Source organism: Coregonus lavaretus (genome assembly GCF_964263955.1).
Source record: "Coregonus lavaretus genome assembly, chromosome: 9".
NCBI classification, from domain to species: Eukaryota; Metazoa; Chordata; class Actinopteri; order Salmoniformes; family Salmonidae; genus Coregonus; species Coregonus lavaretus.
In genome coordinates this window covers 38,747,123-38,767,316 of record NC_139996.1, presented here as the reverse complement: position 1 = coordinate 38,767,316, position 20,194 = coordinate 38,747,123, and the positions used below count along the sequence as shown (strand labels likewise).

Below are 20,194 nucleotides of genomic sequence, written 5' to 3'. Positions count from 1 at the left end.
TGTAGTTTCGGGAGTGCTGTGGAAAGAGTCCTGAAATTAGTTAAGCTGGGAGTGGAGAGATTGAGTCACCTGGCTTCTGACGTTAAATGCTCTGGGACAGGATTAGTTCAGTTCAGGGAGAGCCTGCTGTTATTTGGCACAGGAGAACAGTTAGGTGTCATGGCTGAATCCCAACAGCATAGTTGTGTACATTCCACCCGATGGCTGTAGGAATAAGTTGGTTAGGTCATATATCATTAATAAAGGAACAAAAGCCCCAACATTTATAGTATAGTTATCTTCATGGCCACTGTGTGTTGTTAAAAGCGCTCCCCTGGCTGCTGAGATAGAGGCTGGGTCCTGGGTGCATTCAGGTTCCCAACTCAGGTCCCACAACGTGGCTCTGTTCTGTTCTTCCACTGCGCCACGTCCTGCCTTTCATTCCCCAGTGAATGATGTTAGGGGGTTGCCATGGATACCCATTCAGCCCTGTGCTGGCACTGAGCGCCAAGAGGCAGGTGAGAACATCCCCTGATCTCATCGCTCCTGCAGAACAGGATTCAAATACTATTTGAAATATTTAGGTTTTTGCTCTAGCCTGCCTGGAGTGGCATATGGGGCAGGGTTTGCAGTTTTGGGACTATTCTATTGGTCCATTAAGCCAGGCAAGCTCAATCAAACACGGAAAAAGTATTGGAAATGATTTCAAATAGTATTTGAACCCAGGGCTGCACTCCTGTTCCAGGGGCTGCATGGGGCTAGAGGGGGATGATCTTACTCATCCCATCCATTTACTGAATGACTCCCTCCTGCCCTTTGTTTCCAAAGCCCTGTTTCGATCATATTGTTTTGGTTTTGTGTCTCGCTCACCGGAGTTTACCAGTGGTGACATCATCACCCCTGAGTCGATTAGAGTCAGTTCTAGTCATTGTGAGAGAGTAGAACAGATTACTCAAACCAGGCAGAGAGAGACCCATACCCAGAGCCAGCGCGACAGGACAATACACGACTAAAATCCCTCCTAGGATTTAGCCATTACAAGAGGCATTTAGAATAGAACCATGCAGGAAACGTAATTTTAGCATGGCCATGTTTGTTCTCTTTTCTTCGTTTTCTGTTCTTCTTTGTTACTTGTTACTTGTAACTGGTTTCATGTGGAGGAGATTAGAAAGGGAGAAGTGGTGTTTACTTTTTCAATTCCACTGATATCATAGAATAATTAATTAAAACCAGTTATCTGATTGAGATAGAAGTAGCAATGAAGCTGACCAGTTTGGTGGTGAGGTTGGCGGTGGAAAGGTGAAAGGTTTGTCTCCAGTGCCTACCCTGGGAATTAACCTGTGGGTCACACTAGCTGATATATTATGGGCGTAGGTAGTGCTCAATGCTGAGTCAGTGCTGAGTGCTTTGGCTTCCTCCGCTCTGATAAGGTATGTTCTGTTTGTGTTGAGCAGGGTTGAGACCTCGCCGGAGACCCGGATAAAGGCAGAGGAGAGGCAGTGTTACCCAGGAGGCCGAGCGCTGCAGCACCACCCCAGACTGAACACCTACACCCTGACGGTGGACACGGTGCCAGGGAAACCTCCGCCCAGCCTGCAGGGAGAGGTGGAGAAGATACGGAAACTCATCCGCTCACACAGAGACAACAAGGTGAGCTATAGAACTCTGCATTTAACTCTGTCTGCTTTCAACTCTGTCTGCTGTCTCATTTTGTTGCTTTAAACCATGACTTACTTGCCGTATTCCTTACAGCTCCTAGTGCAGCAAAGAGCTCATACAGTAAGTCATCTCAGAACCCAGAATCAAATATCCTGGCCTATTGTAAGTTACCTGTGGGTTTTGTTTGCTCTGAAAGTTTTGTGCACGTCTTATCTCGACTAGAAGTGAACATCTGTGTGTGTAATGTGTGATATAATATGTGTGTAATTGATGTTTAATTTATGGGACAATAATGAACACTGCATTTCTGTTTGTATTGTAGGGAGATCATGTGTTCCAGCAGCAGTCACCAGACGAACTAAACACTACAGCAGCATCCAGTGACATCAGCAACACATCAGCGCACACAGCTTTACACCCCCAACACAGCCATGGCCACCTCGCGGGAGGGGCGTTACCTTGTCCGAACGGCCAGCCAGAGGAAGGGGAGGCGGGCCCTGCTCAGGCAGCAGTAAAGGACTCTGTGAAGGCGCCAGATAAAAGAAGTGAAGCTGCAGTACAGCGGCGGAAGAGGGAGGGCGAGACACCAGCTTTCAGCGTACCTTCCTGTGGAAACCAGCAGGAGGAAGCTGATAGAGAGAGGACAGGCGTAACCACTGCCAGGCAGAGCAGCAAGGCAGGGCGCCGTAAAAGGAACAAGGAAGAGAGAGAGAAGAGGAGAGCAGAGACTGAGACGGGCGATAAGGCTGCTGCTTCTCCGACGACGGTTACGCCAGCCATGGGCCACGCACAGTCCCAGGAACACACGGAACACACGGAACACACGGAAGCCAAGCATTGGCCCCTGAAGACTGGGGAGGGGAGTACAGGCAACAGCAGTAGCAGCTGTGGGGACACGAGGGTTCAGAAGACTATGGAAGGGCAGGGGGAGCCTGACAACATCGAGGAGATGGATTCTAGAGCAGCCTGGGCTCAGATAGTGGCTGGGGCTCCTTTGGAGAATGGACAGCACGACGGACATAGCGGCGGCGAGGTGGAGGTGGAGTACGCGGAGGCCGCCTCTGAATGTACTCTGCAGACAATGACAGGAGCTGTGAGACGCCATCAGACACAGGCACAGGCTGCACAGTCACAAGACGCCGTACAAAGACAGGAAATCACCACAGCAGTGACACGTTATTCTGAGAAGCACGAGTGGGCCAATAACAGCAGCCAGATCCGGCGGTCTGAGACTGAGAGAGGTGGTGATTGTGGCGGAAAGAGTGAGGAAGGAAACCCCAGCCAACAGACCAATGGTAGCACTGAGTCAGCCAGAAGCAGAAGTGGAGAGACTGACACAAACAGCATGAAGCAGAGCCCCAGTATGGCGGAGGGAGAAAGCGAGAGCAGCCGTTCACACGGACCCAGTAGCGTTACAGCACCAGAGCCCAGTGAGCAGGTCCTGGATCAGCCAGCGGAGGGCACAGTGGAGGTAGTGGTACCCCCACCACAGAATAATCAGGACGGCGCCCACAGCCAGGGCCACGAGGCTGGGCAGGAATGTGAGGAACAGGCGTCCACTGAGGATGGAGAGAGATCGAGCATAGAGAAGTGGACCATGGGGCCACAGCACTCTGATGATGTCACAGACCACACACCCTCTCGTCAGGAGGGAGAACTCGTTCAGTTGGATAGTTGCTCCGCGGACAAACTGTCTGAAGAGGGGACAGTCACAGGAGAGGAGACCCCTATAAAGAAGAAGGTGTCTGTACAGTGGGCATCATTAGAAGAGGTAGACTCTCTGCCGTGTAGGGAGGAGATAGCAGCCACAGCTGTAGCAGTGGTGGCCATAGCAGTAGCAGCTGCTGTAGCAAACATAGAACAATGCAACTCCAACTCAATGCTGGAGGCAAGCCAGTTACAGGAGGCTGTTGACGGCGAGAGTGAGCATCAGACTGGACCCAAAGACACTGCACCAAGGTCAGGGGTCACTGTGTCTGAGGCCACTGAGACGCTTACCTCAGACGGTGATCCTACTGTCTCACCTTGTGAGGGGGATGTGATGGACAAGAACCCCTCAAAGGGAGAGGATGAGCCTCATCTTTTACAAGGAGAGGAGAGCAGTGACCTGTCCAAAGCCAGACCTGGGAATGAAAATGAAGTGGAGGCCAGACAAGCAGGCCTGAGTCTGACCAAGGGAGAGAGTGTAGCAGTCAGCAGAGAGTGTGGAGACTCCCACCCTCAGATAGACATGTTGTTGCATGACGAAAGGGCTGTGGACAGACAGAGTGATGAGGTCATCACATCCTCCTCCACTATCTCCCCAGAGAGATCCTCAGAGCTGACACATCAGGAGGCTATTCCAGAGAGCCCGGCCACACCTGTACATTTACATACGGCCAGTGACTCGGACAGTGGTACGGCCCAGAGTTCGGAGCTGACTTCCCCCTCTGAGCTAGACAGTGGAACAGGCCTCGGTGAGGAGAAGCACAGCTCCTCAGTGAAAGTAGACAGTGGATTGTCCTTGGGCCTGCTGTCCTCAGACACGCTGGCCAGTCTGGATGGAGTGAGTGAGAGAACGCTGGATACTAAAGTGGAGAGTTCTGAAGCTTTAAGACCACTTGACAAGTCTGTGAAAGGTAAGGCCACACAATGATAAAACAATGGTAACTGCTTATGGCCCTTTTATATCTTGATGTTGCTATGCTATTGCTTTGCTTACTTACCTATGGATTAATTAATCTAGATGAATAAGAAGAAACCATTTAATTGAAACATTTCAATCAAGGGGTCATAAGTAAGCATTTCACAGGAAGGTCTATACCTGTTGTATTCGGCGCATGTGACAAATACAATTTGATTCAATTTGATGACTAGTTAGTAGAGCTGGGACGATAAATGGAAAATGACTGACACCAACATTGCCTTCCTCTTATCAAAGCATTTTGCGTAAGTCTGTCATTTTGCTACACAACGTTCGTGTAGATTGTGCTAAAACCATGATATGGTAACAGTAGTAGCCTATGCATAATGTTGATTCTTGCTATGAAAGTATCTGCCTGTCCCTGTTTAGCTGTCGGCTGCTGTGTGAGTGAACCACTCTCAGCGCACGGAGGAGGGAGAAGCACAAGCATATGACCAATGCTCAAAATGGAATTGCGGGGAAAAGACAGTTTTCAAAGCAACTACTGTTGTTCTAGTTTTTTTCCCCACAAGGAAATTGGGTAGGGGATTGTGGATCTGTCTCCGTCTGTTAGTATGTTAGCATGTTTGTACGTTAGTCACACACGACATGTCAGACAACACTGTTCCGATTTTGATGAAACTTAGGTGAATGATGCGTCGTGCCATAGAGATCCGGCATTTACAAAATTACACTGATTGGCCCAAGGGGGGCGCTGCATCATTCATGGGGGACGACATGTTTACTGTGGTTGATTTATCATTATCGCCAAAGAATTGTCCATTTATCGCAATATGGATCTTTTTCCATATCGTCCAGCTGCACTAGTTAGTACAAGGTCAAATTCAAATTCAAGTAGATTTGGGTCATGAGGAAAACCTGAAGCTCGCTTTTCATGTACATGAACCCTCTACTATATATCCTCTACTTTATGTCTCTGCCTAGCCCAGCTGCTAAATTCAAGCCTGGTGTGCATTTTTTGCATCTTTCTAAAATGCACCGCCTGCTCTGAGTGTGAGCACACTGTCGTATGACTCTGAGCATGTGACCATTAGTTCAGCCTGAGCTACCGCTGCTAAAAAGGGAAAGGCTGTCATTTGTCATGGCATTCTATGGAGGTTGAACCACAGAATATTTACCTCAAGCGAGACCCCAAAACAGAAAGTAGATTATATTAAAATGTAACTTTTACCACATATTGTCAGCTACAGCATGTAAATTAGAGAAGTTTGATTTTCAGGAGAAACATTATATGAGACTCTGGCTAGGCTTGGGCAGTATCCAGATTGTCATACCTTCATTACATCCAAGATGGCGTAGCAGTGCGGTCGTGTTCTTTGTTGTGTGTCGGTGTAAATAGCCAGTTTTTTGTATTTTTTTGTATTTTTCGTACATATTTCCCTATCACACTTTTCATCCTTCTACTAAATATACTTTCCTGCAACCCGCCTCACTCAATGTGGAACGGATTCTATTATTTACTCACCTTTATCTAGAATCTCCAGTTGAAACTAGCTAGCCAGCTAACTAGCTACTTGCTTTTAGCCACCGTTAGCGGTTTTCACCCAGAACATCGTATTTTCTGCCGGAATAACTTAATCACTGGACCCTAACACCGGATCGCAACTAGCTAGCCGCAACCGAATGGATGTTGCTGTAGGCTAATCACCACTGCCCCCGAAGCAAGCACCAGTTAGCCTTGAGCCAGGCCCATATCCCGGCTATCTACCTCTTTGTCTACCGGACGGGAGTAGCCAGCTAACTAGCTACTTGCTATTAGCCACCGTTAGCGGTTTTTCACCATTGTCCGTGGCCTCCACTACCTACCAGCCAGCTCTAGCCTGGACTATTATCGGCCAGTCTGCACTGTCTGCACAGCGCGTTATCGACCCAGAACATATCGGATTTTCTGCCGGAATCACTAAATCACTGGACCTTTAACACCTGATCATCGCAACTAGCTAGCTGCAACCAAATGGATGTTGTTGATGGCTAATCAGCCTTGAGCTAGCCTCGAGTCAGGCATATCTCCCGGCTATCTACCTCTCTGTCAACCGGACGGGACCTCCTAGAGTCAACACGGAGCCCCGCCGATCCATCACGACTGGTCTGCCGACGTAATCGTCTGTGGTTTCAACAGGCTTCCTGTTGCGACCATCACGAAGATCCATCTGCTAGCCCCGGCCCGCTAGCACACGCAAACAACAGCCGTGCTTCCTGCTCGCTGTGCTTTAGCACTAATTCGAACTGCTCTCGGACTCACATATTGCTGTTCACTGGACCTTATGATCACTCAGCTGCACAGCTGATGCCTGCTGGACTGTTCCTTTACACGGTACCCTGTCCTGTTTATCTGTTTAGCCTCAGCCCAAACTTTCATCGCCATTACCAGTTGTTGTCTTAGCTCTCTCTAATAACACCTGTGATTGCTTTATTCCTCTCTCCCATGTCAATATGCCTTGCCTATTGCTGTTCCAGTTAGTTCTTATTATACAATTTCAATATAGAACCCCAAGTCATTCTCAAACTGCCTCAAATAGCTCCTTTGTTCCACCCCCCATACACGCCGAGACCGGCTCAATCGGTGCCTCCAGTGATGCTATCTCTTTCATTGTTACCCAACGCTTAGGTTTACCTCCACTGTACTCATATCCTTCCATATCCTTGTCTGTACATAATGCCCTGAATCTATTCTACAACGCCCGGAAATCTGCCCCCTTTATTGTCTGTACCCAACGCACTAGAAGACCAGTTCTTAATGCCTTTAGCCGTATCCTTATTCTAGTCCTCCTCTGTTCCTCTGGTGATGTAGAGGCTAACCCAGGCCCTGCAGCCCCCAGTATCACTCCTACTCCCCAGGAGTTATCATTTGTTGACTTCTGTAACTGTAAAAGCCTTGGTTTTCTGCACGTTAACATCAGAAGCCTCCTTCCTAAGTTTGAGTTATTCACTGCGTTAGCACACTCCGCCAACCCTGATGTTCTAGCAGTGTCTGAATCCTGGCTTAGGAAGGCCACCAAAAATTCAGAAATGTCCATCCCCAACTACAACATTTTCCATCTAGATAGAACTGCCAAAGGGGGTGGAGTTAGCCTGCAGAGCTCTATCATACTATCCAGGTCTGTGCCCAAACAGTTTGAGCTCCTACTTCTAAAAATCCACCTTTCCAGAAATCAGTCTCTCACAGTTGCCGCTTCCTACAGACCCCCCTCAGCCCCCAGCTGTGCCCTGGACACCATATGTGAATTGATTGCCCCCCATCTATCCTCAGAGTTCGTACTGCTTGGTGACCTAAACTGGGATATGCTTAAAACCCTGGCCATCCTACAATCCAAACTAGATGCCCTCAATCTCACACAAATTATCAAGGAACCTACCAGGTACAACCCTAAATCCGTAAACATGGGCACCCTCATAGATATCATCCTGACTAACTTACCCTCTAAATACACCTCCGCTGTCTTCAACCAGGATCTCAGCGATCACTGTCTTATTGCCTGCGTCCGTAACGGGTCCGCGGTCAAACGAACACCCCTCAACACTGTCAAACGCTCCCTAAAACACTTTAGCGAGCAGGCCTTCCTAATTGACCTGGCCCAGGTATCCTGGATGGATATCGATCTCATTCCGTCAGTAGAGGATGCCTGGTTGTTCTTTAAAAGTGCTTTCCTCTCAATCTTAAATAAGCATGCCCCATTCAAAAAATTCAGAACTAAGAACAGATATAGCCCCTGGTTCTCCTCAGACTTGACTGCCCTTGACCAGCACAAAAACATCCTGTGGCTTACTGCATTAGCATCAAATAGCCCCTGCGATATGTAACTTTTCAGTGAAGTTAGGAACCAATATACACAAGCAGTTAGGAAAGCAAAGGCTAGCTTTTTCAAACAGAAATTTGCATCCTGTAGCACTAACTCCAAAAAGTTTTGGGACACTGTAAAGTCCATGGAGAATAAGAGCACCTCCTCCCAGCTGCCCACTGCACTAAGGCTAGGAAACACTATCACCACCGATAAATCTACAATAATCGAGAATTTCAACAAGCATTTTGCTACGGCTGGCCATGCTTTCCACCTGGCTACCACTACCCCGGCCACCAGCTCTGCACCCTCCGCTGCAACTTGCCCATGCCCCCAAATTCAGACAGCTGATGTTCTGAAAGAGCTGAAAAATCTGGACCCCTACAAATCATCTGGGCTAGACAATCTGGACCCTTTCTTTCTAAAAATAGCCGCCGAAATTGTCGCAACCCCTATTACTAGCCTGTTCAACCTCTCTTTCGTAACGTCTGAGATCCCCAGAGATTGGAAAGCTGCCGCGGTCATCCCCCTCTTCAAAGGGGGTGACACTCTAGATCCAAACTGTTACAGACCTATATCCATCCTGCACTGCCTTTCGAAAGTTTTTGAAAGCAAGTTAACAAACAGATCACCGACCATTTCGAATCCCACCGTACCTTCTCCGCTATGCAATCCGGTTTCCGAGCTGGTCATGGGTGCACCTCAGCCACGCTCAAGGTCCTAAAAGATATTATAACCGCGATCGATAATAGACAGTACTGTGCAGCCGTCTTCATCGACCTGGCCAAGGCTTTCGACTCTGTCAACCACCGCATTCTTATTGGCAGACTAAATAGCCTTGGTTTCTCAAATGACTGCCTCGCCTGGTTCACCAACTACTTCTCAGATAGAGTTCAATGTGTCAAATCGGAGGGCCTGTTGTCTGGACCTATGGCAGTCTCTATGGGGGTGCCACAGGGTTTAATTCTTGGGCCGACTCTTTTCGCCATGTATATCAAGCTCTTGCTGCTGGTGACTCTCAGATCCACCTCTACGCAGACGACACCATTTTGTGTACATCTGGCCCTTCATTGGACACTGTGTTAACAAACCTCCAAACGAGCTTCAATGCCATACAACACTCCTTCCGTAGCCTCCAACTGCTCTTAAACACTAGTAAAACTAAATGCATGCTCTTCAATCGAAGGCTGCTGGCACCCGCCCACCCGACTAGAATCACTACTCTCGACGGGTCTGACCTAGAAAATGTGGACAACTACAAATACCTAGGTGTCTGGTTAGACTGTAAACTCTCCTTCCAGACTCACATTAAGCATCTCCAATCCAAAGTTAAATCTAGAATCAGCTTCCTATTTCGCAACAAAGCCTCCTTCACTAATGCTGCCAAACATGCCCTCGTAAAACTGACTATCCTACCGATCCTTGACTTCGGCGATGTCATTTACAAAATAGCCTCCAACACTCTACTCAGCAAATTGGATGTAGTCTACCACAGTGCCATCCGTTTTGTCACCAAAGCCCCATATACTACCCACCACTGTGACCTGTACGCTGTTGTTGGCTGGTCCTCACTACATATTCGTCGCCAAACCCACTGGCTCCAGGCCATCTATAAATCACTGCTAGGCAAATCTCCGCCTTATCTTAGCTCATTGGTCACCATAGCAACACCCACTCATAGTATGCATTCCAGCAGGTATATCTCACTGGTCATCCCCAAAGCCAACACCTCCTTTGGCCGCCATTCCTTCCAGTTCTCTGCTGCCAATGACTGGAATGAACTGCAAAAATCTCTGAAGCTGGAGACTCTTATCTCCCTCACTAACTTTAAGCATCAGTTGTCAGAGCACCTTATCGATCACTGCACCTGTACACAGCCCTTCTGAAATTTGCCCACTCAACTACCTCATCCCCATATTGTTATTTATTTTGCTCATTTGCACCCTAGTATCTCTATTTACACATAATCTCTTGCACATATATAATTCCAGTGTTAATAAGAATTGTAATTATTTTGCACTATGGCCTATTTATTGCCTTACCTCCATAACTTGCTACATTTGCACACAATGTATATATATTTTCTGTGGTATTTTTGACTTTGTTTTGTTTTACCCCATATGTAATTCTGTGTTGTTGTTTTTATCGCACTGCTTTGCTTTATGTTGGCCAGGTCGCAGTTGTAAATGAGAACTTGTTCTCAACTGGCTTACCTGGTTAAATAAAGGTTAAATAAAAAATGTATATAAAAAGATACCGACCTTGTGCCATACCAGGATATTCCGTAATACCGGCATTGAACACAAGGGGCGCTATTTTCAAACCCTACTTAGCCTCTGTAATCCGAAGGTTAGCAATGCTAACAAGTACATGTAAAATCCGATAGAGGATGCTAACTAAATGCTAAAAAGTGCAACGCGAACATTTTATACAGTCTCTGACCTAAACTATTTACAGGACAGACATCCCAGCTCATAAAGTTTTACAATTAACTAAAAATGCTACTCACAGTTTGCTGCACGCACAAAACAAACATTAGACAGCAAGGCTGTTGATCCAGGAGGAGATTCTCTGCTGTTAGGATTTTGGAAGAAGCTAACCAACCACTTGGTTAGCTAGATAGCTAGATAGCTAACTAGAAACTAAATTAGCAAACAAAATGCACAACTGCAGAGCATTTACCACATTTTAGACAGTTAACTTAATAGTTATAAGATATCTAGCTGGCAAACATTTAGTTGTGAATTCCATACTGTAAGTAAATCACCTGGCGTGTGCTGCACAACAGTGAGTGACTCACAAGGCTCCGGTCACTCGTTGTTGTGTGCTTATAAAGAAACACCACATGATTGGGGATTACGGGTAAATTTCATAATGAAAGATTATGTGGCAGATTAAATTAAGATTGCGATCTTCTTTATCACCTAACCTATAGAACAAGTTGACTGCAGGGATTTACTTAAAGTACAGTAGCTACAAATATTAACATTTATTAAAAAACTTCAAAGACATAATTTAAACGGTATTGACGGTATTGAAAAACCATCCTGTAGCTATTTCCAAATACCCCGGTATACGGTATATATGGTATACCGCCCAAGCCTATCTCTGGCCTCTTGTCCCTGAGTCATCCTGAAAAGGTCAAAGGCTCCATATCCGTCATCTAGAGAGCTGTGTGAATGTGACTGGAGCTGTGTGTGTATTTACGTATCCAAGCAGCAATACAATGATCTCACCAGACCTTACAGTAGGCTCTGTAAATAGAGGTAGCCTGAAAGGTGATCTTCCACTCAGAGCCCTCCCTGTCTTGGCAGTCTGTGAGCACATGGCTACACCCAGGCCCTTTCCTGTCTGGATGGGAATATGGAGCAGAATAGATCCTCTGAATCTACACTGATGTAGTATAAATAGAGATCATTGTTCTCTCTTCCTGCATGACAGCGGTTTATTGTTGCTATCCAAACGGTAGTCAAGGCATATACTGTTTATACATTAGATACTACTGGTATGATTCATTATTATGAGTTCATATTTTGAGCTTGAGTTCAAATGAAGTTTAATTTACTGAGAGGATACTGTGTTAGTTTGTTCATAGGGTCATAGGATCAGGTTCCATATTTGTCTGTGTCATACCTGTGTCATACCTGTGTCATACTGTATCTCTCCCCAGACAAAGACACCCAGGGAGAAGAGAAGGGGAAGAAGGAATCCCTCTCAGATACGGAAGACTCCACACTGGTGAGTTAATGTTTCAAGTTTCAAAGTTTATTTGCCACGTGCACAGGTGTAAAACAGTACAGTGAAGTTGTTACTTTGAGAGCTCATTCCCAACAATGCAGTAATAGTAATAATAATATAGATAATAATAGAAAATAGAACAAAAAACATAAACAAATAAATACAAATAAATAAAAAAGAAGTACGATATAGGGTGAAGAAACACGAGAATACTGTACAGGTTAGTGCCTTATTCCAAAAGTGACTAGTAGTAGGATATACTTGGAAACAGGGCTGAAAAGTGACTGGTAGCAAGAATATGTAAATACTTATGGTAATATACTAATTGTAATATTTACATGTAAACAGGAGTAATAGTGACCAGTAGCAGAATAAATAAATAGATAGTAATGGTAATAGCAATCAATAATCAATGAACAGCAGCTTAATGGTAGTTATAAATCTAGTCAATAATCATTATTTTTATATTATGTTCATGTTTTTATGAATTTACAGTCACAGATCAAAAGCTCTTGGTACTCTAATGATTTGGAACGTAAGTAAAACTCTGACTCCAGTCCCTACAAATCAGTTAAAGTCACATATAGTCTGATTACTGTAAAATTTTTCATGACTTAGAGATAATTTGTTTCTGGGAAGCGATTATCTTATCGCTGTTCCATGCCAAGCATTCCCACCTGACCTCACTAAATAAACCCTTTTTTCATGTTATTAGCCTTCACTTTTGGGAAAGTCCGTACAAACATGACGCACTTCTCGGCCTGACAAGCTGAACTCTGCCTTCTAAAGGTCAGGTGGGCAGATATGGGAAAGTTGTGGCCACGCGGTTCACCGTGTGTGTGTGGGTGGGTGTGGGCTCTGCCCTACTCTGTTTAACGAGGAGGAGAGAAAAATAAAAGATGACCTCACCGTCTCTTCTCTCCCCTGAGAGGACTGATATGAGGGGTGAGAAACAAGCCGTAGAGAGGAAGGCAGAGATAACACAGTCCCTCTGACAGTAGCTGCAGCAGCAGTGTGAAGAGAGGGAGGAAAGAAGGAAGTGTCTGATTAGCAGCAGGATACATCCACACCAGCAGGCCAGGGCACTGCCCTCCCTCACAGCTCTAGAAGCACACCTCTTCCTATGGGAAGCCATATTGTTTCCTACCGTTGTCATTCTGTTTCTGACCACCTGGTTCCAAAAGGTGACCTTCTATTGTATAGTAGGTGTTATGTTGTGGGCAGCCATCCTCTGTGATTTTCTTTCTGATTCTCTATGATTTTCTTGTGTTGTTTTGTGTGGTGCGGAATTGTCAGCATAGTCCACAGGGCCTATGTGACTGAGATGATGTCATACTGTATGCTTCAGCCACAAACACGTGGTGTGCCATCTCTGTCGCAATCACACCGCAATCTCACAGTGATCTTGTCAATGTCGTTGTTTAGCGTAAACTCTACAGGCAACTTTCTTCTGGTATGATAATTGTCTTTATGCAAGAAGGATTGGTGTAGTGTTTAGCTGTGATTAGTTCTGCATTTCGCCCCCCTCTTGTGAATGTGGCTAAGCTGTGCTGCTATGCTTATCTGGAGAGTGACATGTAGACATGTAGACATGTAGACAGGTAGACATGTAGACAGGTAGACATGTAGACATGTAGACAGGTAGACATGTAGACATGTAGACATGTAGACTGGTAGACATGTAGACAGGTAGACATGTAGACATGTAGACATGTAGACATGTAGACATGTAGACTGGTAGACATGTAGACTGGTAGACATGTAGACAGGTAGACATGTAGACATGTAGACATGTAGACATGTAGACATGTAGACATGTAGACTGGTAGACATGTAGACATGTAGACATGTAGACAGGTAGACATGTAGACATGTAGACATGTAGACATGTAGACATGTAGACAGGTAGACATGTAGACATGTAGACATGTAGACATGTAGACTGGTAGACATGTAGACAGGTAGACATGTAGACATGTAGACAGGTAGACATGTAGACATGTAGACAGGTAGACATGTAGACTTGTAGACATGTAGACATGTAGACATGTAGACATGTAGACAGGTAGACATGTAGACAGGTAGACATGTAGACATGTAGACAGGTAGACATGTAGACTTGTAGACAGGTAGACATGTAGACTTGTAGACATGTAGACATGTAGACATGTAGACATGTAGACAGGTAGACATGTAGACAGGTAGACATGTAGACATGTAGACAGGTAGACATGTAGACTTGTAGACAGGGCCACTATCACAGCTCTCTCTCTTGGCCAGAATCCCTCCGCATTTCATTGTTAGCCTTTGAGAGGAATTACACTGTAACTCTGGAGAACTCTGTCTTTTAAGAAGTTCACCAGATAAAACACAACAGCCAGCCAGACAGCCAGACAGCCAGACAGCCAGACAGCCAGCCAGCCAGCCAGCCAGCCAGAAGCCTGTGGCATGGAAACCACATCGTCTCAGAGGAGAAGAATGTTCAAAACTTTTTTATGAAGTTATTTTTCAACATACTGAATCTAGTTTCAGTTAGAGAATTAGGAAGAAAAGTAGTGTGCTCTCTGAATATTTATCAGAGTCATACTGGATGAAACCAATGCTGTGGGTAAAACAAAGGCGTTATAGCTTAGTATGAGGATCAGAGTACATCTGATTTCTAATGTCAGTTAGAAAATAGAAACACTGTTTGTAGACATCATGATGTATACAGTAACTGACTATGAGACAGCTGAACATTGGGTGCAGTGCAGGACTCATTCATGTCTTCCTATTAGCAGCTGTTTAATCTCCATGCCGAGGCCTGCTCTGCTCAGTGCCCTTCCACCTGAAGCAAATATCTGCCAGTGCCAGCCAGTGAGAGTGAAAGCAGATGCCATTTCTCAGATTCTTTCAGTCTAATTCAGTTTGCTCCAGCAGTGTTCCTCGTTGTTCTGTTGATGGAATCATGTCATTGGTGTCCGCCTCACTGATTATGACAACCTGTCAGAGAGACAACCTGTGAGCTGTTACAGACTGGAGGAGCTGAATGGAATAATAATTTGATGCTAACGTTAGTCACCAACAGAAGGCAGTCTAACATCAACTGGAGCCGCATTTTGGTCGACAGACTCGGCACCAGAGATCTGTTTGTACGTGTTTCATGGCCAAAGTTTTCAACGATAAATGGAGAATGTATACAAAGAATGATAGAAAAACAACGTAGAGCACTACAGTTCAGAATTAGTATCGACATTACATTGCTATAAAATGTGATGCAGAATGTTTGGTTAATTGTTTTGTATGATGCAACACAGCTTTTAGTGTCAATGAGTTTGTGTGAGGTACAGTTGAGTAATCTTCGTAAAACAGAACTGTGAGTACTGTGGAGGCACATTTGCGGAGAGCAGCCAGGAAAGGAGGAAGTCCTGAAAGACAGACAGACTGTGCTGCTGCTGCCTGCCAAAACCATAATGAATGTTCCTGCCAGCCCTGTGTGTCCTCAGGCACCCCCTAGTGTTGTGTTCTGGTATAACTACCTCCCGATGTGTACTTGGTCTGCTCTCAGCTGCATTTCAGACAGTTAACAAAAAAAATACAGATTATATTTAAACATATATTTTTGCCAGAAAGTTTGGTTCAGTAATATATTGCCTGTCTTGCAGAGGTGTGCTTGACAGCCTGCATTCTAGTCAGGAATTGTGATGGTTTATGATTTTTTAGTTTTCACAGGTTACCAAACATAGCATGATGAGACTGTTGTAAATCTGGCACTGTTCCCTACTGCAGTGGAATGGGCTGCCAGGACACTGTAGGACTTAGTAAGTCCTGAGGCTGCTCAGTGCATAAAAGGAATGATATTTTCCTCCATATTGTTTGGTTTGGGGGAAGCAGGGGGTAGCTAGCGGTGGTGAATTCTTCAGTGAGATTCATCAGTGGAGCTGGACAAACACGTTGAGCCTGTTCATCGCTCACTGAACCTGACTAGGGTGGGTCTAGCTGTCTGTCTGTGTGTGAGAGAGAGGAGGGGAATGTCAGTCATTTAACTAAGTCTTTACACACGTCCCTCTTCTTTCCCATTCATCCTTCTCTCTGGTTTCTCTTCCTCTTCCTCTGTAGTTGTACAGCAGGATATGAGGACAGACACAACTGTGCAGTTTGTTCCTCTCTCTCTCTACCTAGGTCCTATTGACTACAGTCCTATACCAGATAAGGTCCTAAGCCCAGAGCTCCATAGGTGCCATGTACACAGCAGAGCCCCAGTCTCAGACCCTCTGTGTTTGTATGCATCAGGGCCTTACAAAGGGCCCTTCACGGTGCTCCCCCTCCCCTCCCCCACCACCACCTCTCTCAACTCACCCTGACCCACAGCCTTTTATGTCGATTGATCCTTCTCTCAGTGGAGTAGCTCACATGCTGCACCCACACCATTCTGTTTGCTGAGCAGGCAGCATGGAAAATGATACGCTTATTGACATTTTTCCATACAACCATGTTTTAGGTTGCTTTCAGAGACTTTGAAGTGAATTCTGCATTCTTAACTGTTTGGAATAGGTTGTTATTTACTGTAGACGTGTGTTGAGAGTTTGTTGTGGTATGCACAGTGGTAGTAGAGTATGAGAATAGAAGCCAGTCCTTTGTTAGCACAAAGAGAGGCTGGAGGAAATATGGAAGTGTATGGAAGTGTTGATCAAATTCCCTCCCTTCTCCATAGTGGTTTTAACCAATGAGAATCACCATTCTAGAAAAGTCCCCTAAACAAGATTAGCACATAATGTATTTGGGTCTGTTCTTTTATTTTCCTCTCATAATGTTACAAGCCGTGTGCCCTGGGGAGTAGTAGGAATTGGGGCAAGTTGCTCTTGTTTCCAGGGGTTGTGTTGCGTTCCACTCAGCTGCCCAGACGTGTTAGGACTGAAGGAGCCCCAGCCCTCCCTCTCTCTCTCTCTCTCTCTCTCTCTCTCTCTCTCTCTCTCGCTCTCTCTCTCTCTCTCTCTCTCTCTCTCTCTCCCGCTTTCTCTCTCTCCCGCTTTCTCTCTGTGTGTGTGCGTCATGTGGACAGTTTGTAATGGTTGCCATGGTTCCAACTGTTTGTCCGTTCCATTGATGACTGTCTGCAGATGTGGAGTTTTTTCCTGCTCAAGTGTTTCACACAGAGGACCCTTCTGCATTCTCCTCTGCTTCTGTACCTAGGGTTTGAGGACATGTTACACGCATTGAGATTAGAATTTTAAGTGATAAGCTTGGGATGTTTTTGATAATGATGACCATGTTTCTATTTAAATCCCTTATGTAAAGATATAGGATGTATGTTTTTAATTCATAAAAGTATTCTCCTTATTAGTAGTGTTATTAAATCAAACCTAGGGGACAAGCAACAGTAGTTGATTATGTCTCTAGTGATAGCTTCCCCTAGGACAAGGCTTATCTTTCCTCACTGCCCAGGAATCACAGTGTATAGGAGAGCATCCCTCTCCTGGAGCCAGCCAGTATGCAGGGCATGCATCACAGTGGCTTCTCTCATGGCTGGCTGCCTTATCAGCCTGTTTCCGTAGACACTCTCTCCCTGCCGCTCAGCATCACAGCACACACTGGGTACAACTGTTCAACTCGTCACCACCCAGAGAAACAGGGGAAGAGGAAATAGATGGAGATAGAAGAGAAGATAAGAGGAGTTAAAATTGAACAGAAAATGGAATGAGATGAATAGAAGAAAGAAGAGAGAAAACAGCAGTGAAAGAGAGGAGGGAAAGAGGGAGAGGCTCAGCGAGTAACAGAGTGAAAGAGAGAAGAGGAGGGAGGAGTGTGTGAGAGGGAGAAGGAAAAGGAGGGAGGATCAGACTGAGGGGCTGGTTCTGTGAGCAGATGTGGGAACAGTTGCTAATTTTTCCCAAACTTCACAAAGGACTCCACAAGCCTGGGCTTCATGTTGGAATCTAGCGCCTTTCTGTTAATAACCACTACTTTTCACTGCTTGAAAAGATGTACGAGCGACACAAGCGGAGGTATAGTCTGCGTGGAAAGGGGGAGAGAACAGTGGATGTCGTTTTGATAAAGGTATGAATGGACAGAGAATCTTTTTAATTGCCACATGTGAGAGAGCGCTCTTCGCCTATGGATATGGTAATGGGAAAAAACTGTCTGTAGGTTTTCTTAACAAATTTCATGACGTGTTTTGATGTAGCTTGCCTTCTCTGCTGTATGCGTGTGGTAACAAATTAGATTTCATATCTACGCTGTGAAGATGACTGTCACATTTCATGTCACGGGAGAGTAATTTAGTCTCTTTGTGTGTATTTGTATTTGTCCGGATGTGTCTAATTGTTAGCCGTTCCTCAGTGTGTGCTCAGGAGGTGTGGAGCGTTTGTGAGCCGTTAGTAGATGGGCTCACTGACAGCCTTGAGGAGTGTGCTCTCAGGGTGGAGTTTGTTTTTGGATGGAGAATGAAGGCCTTCAGGCCAGATCCCAGGAATATGTCCATACTCTCTCTCTCTCTGTCTCTCTCTCTCTCTCTCTTTCTTTCTCTCTCTCATTTCCTCTCTCTCTCTCCCTCTTTCTCTCTCTATTTCTCTTTCTTTCTCTCTCTCTCATTTCCTCTCTCTCTCCCTCTTTCTCTCTCTCTCTTTCTTTTTCTCTCTCCTCTCGCTCCCTCTCCCTCTCAAACTCTTTCTCCCCCTGTTTACTTTGGATGGTACTTCGTCTGTGTGCAAAGTGTGAGTCACTGAATACAATGCTAGGATTCTGAATGTGATGCATATTCTGTTGTCTGTGTGTGTCGGGATTGTATATAATTTATGTAAACTTTGTGTAAATTCCTCTGTCTGTATTCTGTCTCTAAATGTTGTCTATTAGCAGGACCATACATGATTCTGATAGATTTTTCCTCAAATATCATGTCAAAACCTGCCCCATTTAGCTCAACAGATTAATTCGAATAGATCCTGTTTTTCCATAGACACACACAGCTACAAGCTCATAACTCAGGAAACCCTGAATTTGTTTTCTATGAAACACAATGGCATGGTGATGCTTTCAGGAAAATACAAGGGAGGTGTTTCAGTGACATGACAAATCACTGCTCCACCAAACCACTCGGAGTTAAGTCATATTTTCAGCATCTCTTAATCATCACCACCCCTTTGAGCATCTCTCTCTACTATAGCTGGGTGGGACTGGGACCAGCAGTGGGATTCCAGTGGAATGTGGCATGTGGGCTCTTGGTTGGTGAATATATATGTAGGGGTAAGGAAAGGCACTGTATCTGTATCTGAGAGAGGCCAGGCCAAAGCAGCAGAGCAGAGCATGTTGGAGCACTTGGACAGAGTAGAGTGGCCTGTGGATTTGAGGTTTGTGATAAGAGGCCAGGCTGCATCTCTGGGGCCAGGCGTCAGGCTCTATCTTTGGGCATGGGAACTGGGACCTCTCCACTCTGCTCTCCATCATCTCTCGGTGTCAGAACCCAGGCCAGACTAGTTTTGGATAGTGATCAGGCTGGACTAGATTCGGATGGCTTCAATACAGAAGGGAAGAGAGTTCCAACTGCTTAAGAGATACTTCTTTCTAAAGGATGTCATTATGCACAGGTTTGATATATTTCAAAGGGAAGAGACAAGATGGTCCATATTAGATGGCCCTATTGCAAGATTAATTATGGTGGTCAGATCAAATCTCCCCTTCCTTAGCCTTGGTCCCCCCTCTCAGGCTGTGAGAAACGGTCCTGTGAAGTCCTTTGGTGTGGTGCGGTCATGTGTGTTGTGTTCCCTGAAGGGCGAGGAGGGCTGAGTGAACTTGGTGATGGATAGACCAGGGTAAAGCGTCTCTCTAGTCCAACTCCTGGGAGAAAACATGTCTGAAATGTTTTTCTCAAGCTCTGTTAACTACGTCTCTGCTTCAGAATAACTCCATCTATTCCAAGGGCATGTATTGATTGTTTGGGCCTAAACTAAGCTTGGCAGTGTTCTTGTTTCTGTCTGCACTGTAAGTACTGTAACAAAGCACTTAAATGTAGCTCTCTCCAAGGACATTCCTCTCCCATGCTGTGCCTCTGAGTCATGCCAGACATTGGCTGTCACTGTGGAAAGTGCAAGTCTGAAGTATGCCATTCGCTATATTGGGTTTATTTTCACCAGGGACACTTCTGAACATTGAGCTTCCTTCTCCACCCACGTGTATCCATTTTTAGCTAATCATCTTCTTTTCCCAGACAGGGCAGGAGACTGGTATACTGTAGAAATGCATGCACTCATCTACATTTTATCAGTGACAATTTTAGAATGGAATAAAATAGATTAGAACAAAAACAAAATATTACCCATTATTGGATAAGAACGGAAATGTGTCTGTACCTGCATATGAACTGTGTGTGCATGTCTCACGT

The 20,194-nt window shown here is 45.4% G+C and overlaps 1 protein-coding gene across 9 annotated transcripts in view; it reads left to right on the top strand.

Moving 5' to 3' along the window:
- The window catches only part of LOC311134489 (A-kinase anchor protein 13-like), a 111,177-nt gene that overhangs the window by 51,413 nt on the left and 39,570 nt on the right, over window positions 1–20,194 (top strand). For 7 of the 9 annotated variants that reach the window (XM_084168183.1, XM_084168185.1, XM_084168182.1 and 4 more), the window contains exons 6-9: window positions 1,434–1,629; window positions 1,732–1,800; window positions 1,961–4,256; window positions 11,771–11,838. In XM_084168183.1, the coding sequence (XP_084024309.1) occupies window positions 1,434–1,629; window positions 1,732–1,800; window positions 1,961–4,256; window positions 11,771–11,838 (2,629 nt within the window). The remainder of the gene's footprint in view (window positions 1–1,433; window positions 1,630–1,731; window positions 1,801–1,960; window positions 4,257–11,770; window positions 11,839–20,194) is intronic. The other 2 variants (XM_084168186.1, XM_084168187.1) reach the window with 2 other exon arrangements.